The 11,220-nt window shown below is 45.2% G+C and overlaps 1 protein-coding gene across 1 annotated transcript in view; it reads left to right on the top strand.

Moving 5' to 3' along the window:
- kiaa1549la (KIAA1549-like a) overlaps positions 1 to 11,220 on the top strand; it is a 284,087-nt gene that overhangs the window by 263,737 nt on the left and 9,130 nt on the right. The window contains exons 18-19 of the mRNA XM_080191561.1: positions 2,530 to 2,624; positions 6,699 to 6,832. Of these exons, the coding sequence (XP_080047687.1) occupies positions 2,530 to 2,624; positions 6,699 to 6,832 (229 nt within the window). The remainder of the gene's footprint in view (positions 1 to 2,529; positions 2,625 to 6,698; positions 6,833 to 11,220) is intronic.

Here is an 11,220-nt window from a genome sequence, read left to right on the forward strand (position 1 = left end):
GTGGAGGTGTGTTGCCTCGTATCCTTTAAAAAGTATCTGGATGAGCAGTTGGCATGTCATAACATTCAGGGCTATGGGCCAAATGCTGGCAGATGGGGTTAGGTGGGAATGCAGGTGCTGGTGCGGACTCGATGGGCCAAAGGGCCTCTTTTGCACTGTATAATTCTATGATACTCTATGAACAGTATGTTTTGTCAGTTTAGCGCTCATGAAACCATACTCTTCCCACACATTTGACAATAATAAATCAAATCAAACAAAGAGGGCCAAAAGTCTGGACCTCTCTCCCTCAAAAAGCTGCCTGAGGCTGAGAATCAAATATCGTTTCTTCATGAGGTAACGATATTAAGGATTGTAGAACTAAGGTGGAATAATAGAGTTATGATACAGATCAGCTATGATGGAATTGAATGGTGAAATCGGCTCAAGGGGCTGAATGGCCTCCTCTCATTCCTGTGAAAGCTATTGATCTTAAGTTTGGAATCACAATCACTGAGTGTAAGGCTGAAGAAAATCATTAAACCAACTCTTAACTTCATTGATTTCCACGACATAAATGTGCAGGAGGAAAACGGTATGGATTTTGCTCACCTGGGAACTGTTAAATAATTAAATGTTATTTTTTCCCAATGATCCACCGTCAACACGTTGTGAGTTAACAGGTGTCAGTGAAACACTTTGGATTTAGGGTTTTAAACTGGAATCCTTCGATCCAAAAGGGATCCAATGAAGCCAGCAGATCCATCGTTGCCTGGCAGCAACTTGCGTGTATATTTTGTGTACAATATACAAATTGCATTTAACAAATTAAAATGTCCCATCACATTGCAAATTTATAAAACAAAATTAGACACTGAGCCATGTATCAAGGCAGATTGGTCGGAGTTTGAGGGGAATTTTAAAAAATATCCAATTCTTAAACCAATGCTCAGATTGGACTGGGCAGGCCTGAATCTGTTCCTTGCTTGCTGCCAAAGACAAATACAAACTGGTCTCCACAAGAGGCAAACAAGATGCAAGCTAACAAAGCAAGGCATTGCACCCAATGCGAGGTTGAGAGGTGGAGAGGTCGAGAGAGGAAGCTCCTGAACTAAGGGGCTAGGCAGTTGAAGCATTTTTTTTGTGACATTTACATTTAATAATGTTTGTTGAAATAGTAACAACATGGCTTTTCTTTCAATAAGTGACTCAAAAGTCAGCACAGTGGACTCCCAAAATGTATTAATATTTCCAGGATGCACTTAGGAGGTTCCTCCACAGTTGTTGGGTCAAAATCCTGGAATTCTCTCCCTAATGGCATTGTGGGTCAATCCACAGCATGTGGGCTGCAGAGATTCTAGAAGGCAGCTCACCACCACCTTCTCAAGGACAACTAGGGATGGGCAATAAACACTGGCCAGCCAGTGACATCCATGTCCCACGAACGAATGAAAAAAACATGGGAAGCTTTGTAAAGTTCTGCTTGGAACTGCATATCTTTTAACTTCTATTCTTTGGATTTATTAATGCCTATCTATCAAACAAATCAAGAATTTTCCACTGACCTGCCCTTCCACCTGGCTATAGCACCTCCCAGCAATTCTGAGAAACCTCAAAGCTTCAACCAACTGAGTTTCCCAAAGAAGCATATGTTTTGTTATTTCACTATAATTAATGTAAAATTAATAATATATAAGAAAGGTGTTAGAATATGGGCAGAGAGCTAATTACATTAATGACCCAAGATCTGCACAAGAACTATCCTTGTAATCTAATGGAGAAAAGTCCCTTGTCAACAGGTCATTCCTTCCCTAACAGCATTGTGGGTCAACCCACAGCACATGGACTAGCGTTCCAACAAGGCAGCACACCCCCACCTTCTCGAGGGCAAATAGGGATGGGCAATAAATGCTGGCCAGCCAGCAATGCCTATAAAAAACATGGTGGCACAGTGGTCAGCACTGCTGCCTCACAGCACCAGACTCAATGACCCAGACTCTATTCCTGGTTTGGGTCACTGTCTGTGTGGAGTTTGCATGTTCTCCTCATATCTCCATATGTTTCCTCTGAGTGCTCTGGTTTTCTCCCACAGTCCAAAAGACATGCTGGTTAGGTGCATTGGCCATGCTAAATTCTCCCTTAGTGTACCCGAACAGGTGCCAGAGCGTGGCGACTAGGGGATTTTCACAGTAACTTCATTGCAATGTTAATGTAAGCCTACTTGGGACACTAATAAATAAACCTTATATCCCACAAATTAATAAAAAAGAAACAACTTGGGTTGGGGGACATTTAAGGGACACACACACACACACACACACACACACACACACACACACACACACACACACACACACACACACACTTGACCACACATACTACAGCTGAAACCATGTTTTCACATTGTTCTGTGCTGTGTGAACCAGGGAAGCGATTGGTAGGCTTTATTTGAATGTTATGGGCTGTTACAGAGCAGACTCAATGGGCCGAATGGCCTAATTCTGATCCTATATCCTATGGTCTTTACTGGCAATTTCATTCTCTTTCTAGGCTTACAGATATTCTCAGCTTCCGGAAATGTCAGTCGGATCCCCACCCCCTGTTCCCCCCAGAAATGCTCCAGTTGCTGTTACATCTCTCAGACGGTAAAACCTTGAATCCTTATTTAACATATAGCACATTGCACTAATGTAATGCTGTTAACGTAGTAAAACACCCCAAAGTACTTTGTGGGAGCGTTTATTGACAGAATTTGACCCTGAACCACATTATGCAACATTAGAGCATTTGATTAAAAGCTTGGTCACAGAGTTATATTTTAATGAATTTCTGAAAGGAGTGCAAAGCGGAGAAGTTTGGTGGGGTGGGGGGAGGTGAGGTGATGGGGGGAGTGCATGCAGTTGGAGAGGAAACTCGAGAGGTTAAGACTTAGACAGCTGAATACTGAAAATTGGAGATGGACAAATACAAATACAGAAGGAGTGGAGAAGGTTACAGAGGCAGCGGCCAAGGTTATGGGGGGACTTAAAAACAAGGCTGAGAATTTTAAATGTGTGGCATTGTCAGAGCTAATGTTGATCAGTGAGTGTCACGGGCGAGGAGGAGTGAAGGGGATTGGATATGGGTCAGGACATGGGTTTTGAATGATCTCAAGGGTTTCTGCATGTTACAAGGTGAGACTCTGACCAGTGGAATGTTGGGAAAGTCAAGCATGATTTTACCGGTCCCTGGGTAGCAAACTGAGAGATGGAGATGGCAGCATGGTGGCACAGTAGTTAACATTGCTGCCTCACAGCGCCAGGGACCTGGGTTCGATTCCTGGCTTGAGTCACTTTGTGTGTGGAGTCTGCACGTTCTCCCTGTGTCTCCATGGGTTTCCCCCCACAGTCTGAAAGACATGCTAATTAGGTGCATTGGCCATGCTAAATTCTCTCTCAGTGTACCCGAACAGGTGCCGGAGTGTGGCGACTAGGGGATTTTCACAGTAGCGTCATTGCAATAATCTGCTTTTGACGAATAAATAAACTTAAAAAAAAGACAGTTCCCAGGTCCCCAACAACTCTCCCAGAGGAGTTTCCCTGCTGATAGTTGGTTGCCTGAATATTTTGTGATCACTGATTTACCTGGAGGTGTTCTGGGGTTGCCACCCTGCCTCAGAATATGCACATCTCCCAGTGATGCTGCTGAGAATTGAGACCTGAATGCTCTCTGACTGGCTTGGCAGGATTAGGTGCCCCTCTGCCATCCTGTATTCTTTCTTTGCTTTATTTTTTCACGGGATGTGGGTGTCACTAGCTGGGCCGGCATTTGTTGGGCAAACCCAAATGCCCTTGAACTGAGTGGCTTCTTAGCCTTAGAGGGGGACGTTACACGTCAACCACAGTTCTGTGAGTCTCAATCACATGTAGGCCAGACCAGGTAAGGGACAGCAGATTTCCTTCCTTAAAGGGCATTAGTGAACCAGATGGGTTTTTATGATGATTGAAGATAGTTTTGTGGTCATCCTTGCTGAGACTAGCTTTTTTTTTAAAAAAAGATGCTGATTTATTAACTGAATACAAATTCCACCAGCTGCCATGATGAGATTTGAACTCATGTCCCCAAAGAGTCAGCCTGGCTGTCTGGATCACTAGTGTAGTGACATTATGACTGCACCACCACTGACAGCAGAGTGGTGCAGTGGTTAGCGCTGCTGCCTCACAGCACCAAGGGTCCAGGTTCGTTTCCCAGCTTGGATCATTGTCTGTGTGGAGTTTGCACGTTCCCCCCATATCTGTTTGGGTTTCCCCTAGATGGTCTGGTTTCCTCCCACAGTCCGAAAGACTGGTTAGATACATTGGCCATGCTAAATTTTCCCTCTGTATATCTCAATAGGTGCCCAGAGTGTGGCGACTAGGGGATTTTTACAATAACTTCATTGCAGTGTTAATGTAAGCTCACTTGTGACACTAATAAATAAACTTGAACTTAATCTCCCCATCACTGTTGCCCACCACAGTTGGACGACGATCCCGCAGGTGGTTAATTAGGAAGCCACCAATCGTAAAAAGAGTGAGCTGGCCCCACAGCTGGAAAGTGAGGGCTTGGGTCTCACTTTTAATCAGGGCCCCAAAGCCTGTGGTCAAATTAAACCCCGAGCACTTAATATAAAATGTAATCATTTAAAAATAAAACATGGCAAACTTTCACTTGGAGGACAGTTGGAGAACTCAACTATTCAGTCAAAGTAGGCTGGTTTTACCTCACCTGGAATGAATGGTTGCGCAGTTTGTGGGTGTTGAAGAGGGCTGGGGAGGGGGGGGTGGGTGATGCAAAGGGACTGAGGCCCCATGATTAAGGAGGAGACCATCAGCCAGCGTTCCCACTCCCAATCGCTGTCCAATGATCCCATTTGTAAAAATCTGTCTGTGACTAAGGAAGCTCCCAACCATCCTTCCATTGGCCTAGACTTTCTTATGTCACATGAAGCATGAATTTCCCAAGTCATTTGCTGGGTTTCCGTTATTGTTTCACCCAGAGGCTCACCTTTGTAGGATCATGGAATCCCAACAATGCAGAAGGCCATTCGGCCCATCAAACCTACACTGACAATACTCAGGCCCTATCCCTATAATCCCACGCATTTACCCTGCAAGTCTCCCTAGTTGCTAAGGGCAATTTATCATGGCCAATCAACTTAACTCACAAATCTTTGGAGTGTTGGAGGCAACCGAGGAAACCCACGGCATACATGGGGAGAACATGCAAACTCCACACGGACAGTGACCCAAGGCCGGAATTGAACCCGGTCCTTGGCGCTATGAGACAGCAGCGCTAACCACTGTGCCACCGTGCCCCCCAATATTTTCTGAATTCCCGTCCTAGTACAACCCCTACCCCTGATGCAGGTAAAACCACAGATTGGAAAAGTAAGTTCTGTGCAGTTGAGAAAGATCTGCTCAACTTTTGACCCAAGGTTCAGTGCCGAAATGGGGTAAATTGTGACTCTGTTTACAGATGATTAACAACTATCTTTAGCGCGGCAAAAATTGGATTGCAGCTCAGGGTGTTTTGATTCTTCCATTATCACGCCTCTAAGGCTTTCACTGTGTGAACCTAGCCTCAGAGTGAGAAAGCCAATGTAAGATCAGTATATTACTATGTTGTAAAAACAAACCATCTAAACTGGACTCAATTCACAGCTGTAGACGTGTTTATGTTTCTCTCTCTTCAAATTACTCTTATTGAAATTCCTTCTCAGGGAATGAAGAGGGAATCATTAACTCTCATAGCACTCATGTGGCCACTCAGCCCATCATATCGAAGCAGTCCCTTTACAAGTTTGCTAAATCGACTTTACTGAGCCCCCCACCAGTGAGAACCCGATTTACTCGAACAAAACTCCTCACATTTACTAGGGAGCACTGCTGCCTCACAGCGCCAGGGACCCGGGTTCGATTCCCAGCTCGAGTCACTGTCTGTGTCGAGTTTGCACATTCTCCCCATGTCTGCGTGGATTTCCTTCGGGCGCTCCCGTTTCCTCCTCCGGTCGAAAGATGTGCAGGTTAGGTGGATTGGCCTTGCTAAATTGCACCTTAGTGTCAGGGGGAGCAGCTGTAGTAAATGTATGGGGATAGGGCCTGGGTGGGATTGTGGTAGGTGCAGATCTCATGGGCTGAATGGCCTCCTTCTGCGCTGTAGGGATTCTATTCTATGGATTCAAATCAGAAGAAGGTGGGTAATGGAGGAGGGTCAAATGCTGGGGCACCATGGTGGCACAGTGCTGCCTCCCAGTGCCAGGGACCTAGGTTCAATTTCGGCCTTGGGTGACTGTGTGGAGTTTGCACATTCTCCCCGTGTCTGTGTGGGTTTCCTCCAGATGCTCTGGTTTCCTCCCACAGTCCAAAGATGTGCAGGTTAGGTGGATTGGGGTTGTGGGGAAAGGGGAGGGTCTGGGTGGGATGCTTTTTCAGAGTGTTGGTACAGACTTGATGGGCTGTTGGAGCACTGCAGGAATTCTGTGGTTCTATTGAAAGAAAGGATCTGATAAATGCAAAATAAGTATCAGTGGATCAATTGCTCAATGATGTTAGAGATCATCTCAATTTAGTGATTATTAATGGTCTGTTTACTTTGCAAAGTGCAAGTGCCCAGCTTTGACTAATAGTGTAGCCTTCAAAATAGACATATGAGCATTTTTATTTTCACAATGTGTCTGGCTTTTTCTCTTCCTGATGCAGTTGGACATCAGAAAATAGCAATAACGCGAGGACGGTTGACAGTCACAGTGCAGAGCAGTCACAACATGAAACTCCCTACGTGCCAGTGTCCAGATCTACCATCCCTGCGGAACAGCCAATCACTAATTACTCAGGTGAGGCCTTTCAAAGCTCCTTTGAGTTGTTGCCTTGTTAGCTGTCGATGTCAAGCTTCTTGAGTGCTATCGGATCTGCCCCCACCCAGGCAAGTAGAGAGTTTCCTTCAGGCTCTCAATGTGCATTTAAAGAATTAACTTGGATTCATCTAAGGCTTTACTGGGCCACCCAAAGAACCTCACAACCAACGAAGCACGGGTTATTGTCGCGATAGCGGAAGCGCAGCAGCCAATTTGTGCACAGCAAGTCTCACTACAGCGACAACCAGACCCTTCTACTTTACAGATGTTGGTTGAGAAGTAAGTATTAGCCAGTTTGCCAAGGGATAACTCCCTTGTCATTCTACGAAATGATGGCACAGGATCTTTTACACTCATTGATGGGGCCTCAGCCCAAAATATTACACTTCCAACAATACAGCATTCCAGTTTCATCTCAGGGCTTTGGATGATTCCAGAGTGTGCTGCTGTCTAGAGTCCGAGCCATGAGTTGTTATCTGAAGGAGACATTCTCATTATATGGAACGACAGCCATTTGAGCCTGGGTTTTTGGCCCACACTGGAGCTGGGATTGGTGGGGCTAATAATTAGTCTTTCCCACCAACCTGCTGGTTTTAGAATGATCGAATCCCCACTGTGCAGAAGGAGGTCATTTGGCCATTTGGCCCATTGAGCCTGCACCAACAATGATTCCACCCAGGCCCTATCACTGTAACACCATATTGTTACTCTGCTGATCTCCCCGACACGATTAGACAATTTAATGGACAATTTATCATGGTCAATCCACCTAACTGTAGGAGGAAACCGGAGCATCTGGAGGAAACCCACAGACATGGGGAGAACGTGTAAACTCCACACAGCCAGTGCCTCAAGCCAAGAATCAAATCTGGGTCCCTGGCTCTGTAAGGCAGCAGTGCTAGCCACTGTGCCACCATACCACCCTTCCAACTCAATCTTGCTTCCAGGCCATTTTGTGTGAAGGCAGGATTGGGGTAAGCAAAGCTATATCTGCCCAACCCCTCCTTGTTTAGCGGGTAGGCAATCGGCCTCGTTAAGAATTGAAGTGAGTCTAATTAATGAGTGGGGGGAAGGCAATTAAAATTAGTTCTAGATGGTACACGCTGCTGCCACTGTGCACCAATGGGTGGAAGGAGTGAATGTTAATGTGACGGGTGGGATGCCGCTCAAGTAGCCTGATTTCTCCTGGTTTGGGGGGGAGGGGCAGGTGTTGAGAGTCTTGACTGTTATTGAAGCTACACTTATCCAGGCTAGTGGAGAGTATCCCATCACATTCCTGACAGCTTTTGGGAGTCAGGAAGTGAGGTACTCGCTACACAATTCCCAGCTTCTCGCTGGCTCTTGTGGCCACTGTATCCATGTGACTGGTCCAGTTCAGTTTCTGGTTGATGGTAACCTCTGGGATGTTGGTGAGCACTCGAAACATCACAGCATGCAAGGCTACAGACCATTTTGATTCGATTTATTATTGTCACACGTATTAGTGTACAGTGAAAAGTGTTGTTTCTTGCGCACTATACAGACAAAGCATACCATTCATAGAGAAGGAAAGGGAAGATTGGACAATGTAGTGTTACTGTCATAGCTAGGATGTAGAGAAAGATCAACTTAATGTGAGGTGGGTCCATTCAAAAGTCTGACGGCAGCAGGGAAGAAGCTGTTCTTGAGTCGGTTGGTTCTCAGATTTTTCCATCTTTTTCCCAATGGAAGAAGATGGAAGAGAGAAATGTCCGGGGTTCTTAATTATGGCAGATGCTTCTCCCAGGCAGCAGGAAGTGAAGACAATGACAGTGGTTGGATGTCTAGTTTGAATGATGGACTGGGCTTCATTCACAACCCTTTATAGTTCCTTGTGGGCTTGTACAGAGCAGGAGCCATACCAAGCTGTGATACAACCAGAAAGAGTGCTTTTTATGGTGCATCTGTAAAACATGGTGAGAGTCATAATGGACATGCTAACTTTCCTTAGTCTTCTGAGAAAGTAGATGCATAGGTATGCTTTCTTAATTAAAGTGTCTGCATGGCGGGACCAGGACAGGTTGTTGGTGACCTGGACACCTAAAAACCTCAACCATTTCTACTTCATCCCCATTGATGTAGACAGGGGCATGTCCTCCACTACACTTCCTGAAGTCGATGACAATCTCCTTTGTTTTACTGCCATTGAGGGAGAGATTATTGGCCTCACACCAGTTCACCAAATTCTCTATCTCTTTCCTGTACCCCATCTCATCATTGTTTGAGATCCGACCCACCACGGTGGAGTCATCAACAAACTTGAAAATCAAGTTGGAGGAGACTTGGCCACACAGTCATAGGTGTATAAGGAGTGTCGTAAGGTGCTGAGGACACAGCCTTGTGGGGCACCCACATTGAGGATGAGGTGGTGTGGTTTGATGTGGATTGGAAGAATGCTGTTGAATAGAAGCTCAATAATGTCATGCCTTCTAAGAGATGGTAAGAACCATTTTAGTTGCTGATAGTACTAATTGACTCCACTTCACTGCCTTTGATGCAAAGGGGAGATGTTGAAGATACCTATGTGCTAACGTGACCAAAAAATGGCCTATAAAAATGGCTGCTTCGGTGTAACGTTTTTGACTGTGTGATTCTGATTTGATTTGATTCCTAGCTATGACTGTAACACTATTTCCAAATCTGGAAAATGGGATGAGAACGGTGGCTGGCACAGACATGATTGGGCAAAGTGAGCTCTTTCTGTGTTGTAAAACTCTGGGGATTTCAGTCTGTTAAATGTCTGCAGTCCTCCCATGGAGAATGCACGAGTGAAAGTGGATACAAAAGCACAATTAAACCATTTGCTTGTGGAAATCCACTGGGTCTTCTGTTTGCCCAGTCAGAGAATTACTTATCTCCCTGAATAAAACCTGTTGTTTCAAAGCTGAATGTCAGTGAAATGTTAATGGTCATAAGAATCAGAGAGAGGAGAGAAAGCAAATTGTACAGGTGAATGTAAGAGTGGCTCTCGAATCGTGACTCATTTATGCTCATTATAATTTGTTTGAATTATTCTAGATCTGCAGGAACATAGATTTCTCCATTGCTGTCTCCATGGCAATGCCTCAACCAATCAAACTTGCTATTCAACCAGTCAGGAACCCTTCTGTATTTGATTTGATTTATTATTGTCACATGTATTAACATACAGTGAAAAGTATTGCTTCTTGTGCACTGTACAAACAAAACATACCATTCATAGAGTACATAGGGGAGAAGGAAAGGAGAGGGTGCAGAATTTGTGTTGCAGTCACAGATAAGATGAAGATTTTGGTTTGATTTATTATTGCCATATTTATTAACGTACAGTGAAAAGTATGGTTTCTTGCACATTATACAGACAGAGAATACCGTTTGTAGAGAAGGAAATGAGAGAATGCAGAATGTACTGTGACAGTCATAGCTAGAGTGTAGAGGAAGATCAAGTTAATGCAAGGTAGGTCCATTCAAAAGTCTGATGGCAGCAGGGAAGAAGCTGATCTTGAGTCGGTTGGAACATGATCTCAGATTTCTGAATCTTTCTCCCAACTGAAGAAGGTGGAAGAGAGAATGTCTGGGCTGCTGGCTGCTTTGCCGAGGCAGTGGGAAGTGTAGACGGAGTCAGTGGGTGGGAGGCTGGTTTGCGTGATGGACTGAGCTTTATTTATGACCTTTTGTAGTTTCTTGCGGTCTTGAGAAGAACAGGAGCCATACCAAGTTATGATGCATCCGGAAAGGATACTTTCTATGATCCATCTGTAAAAATTGGTGAGAGTCGTAGTGAAGATGCCAAATTTCCTTGGCCCCCTGAGAAAGTAATGGAATTAGTGAGCTTTCTTAACTATAGCATCAGCGTGGAAGGACCTGTTGTGAGTGTTTGAAATTTGGCATTCTTGCGTTTGTCCTGATGAGTTCCAGATGAAAATCTTTTCTGGCATGCTTCACTTTTCAGCAAGAATCTGTTTCTAATATTGTTCATAAGAGATAAATATGAGGCCAGGAGCTGCCACTAAGTCAAGTCTCAAAATTATTCATATAATCCTGATTGACTTAAAGTCAGAATGATTATTTACAAGCTGGAGCAAATTTCAAAATATGTAAGCGTCACTTTAGGACAGGCGTGTCCAACACATGGCCCATGGACCGCTACCCACCCTCCAGGCCCATGGACCACTACCCACCCTCCAGGCCCACGGACCACTACCCAACCCTCCAGGCCCACGGACCACTACCCACCCTCCAGGCCCATGGACCACTACCCACCCTCCAGGCCCACGGACCACTACCCACCCTCCAGGCCCACGGACCACTACCCACCCTCCAGGCCCACGGACCACTACCCACCCTCCAGGCCCACGGACCACTACCCA

This window comes from Carcharhinus amblyrhynchos, chromosome 6, assembly GCF_965287045.1.
Source record: "Carcharhinus amblyrhynchos chromosome 6, sCarAmb.v2.hapA, whole genome shotgun sequence".
NCBI lineage: Eukaryota > Metazoa > Chordata > Chondrichthyes > Carcharhiniformes > Carcharhinidae > Carcharhinus > Carcharhinus amblyrhynchos.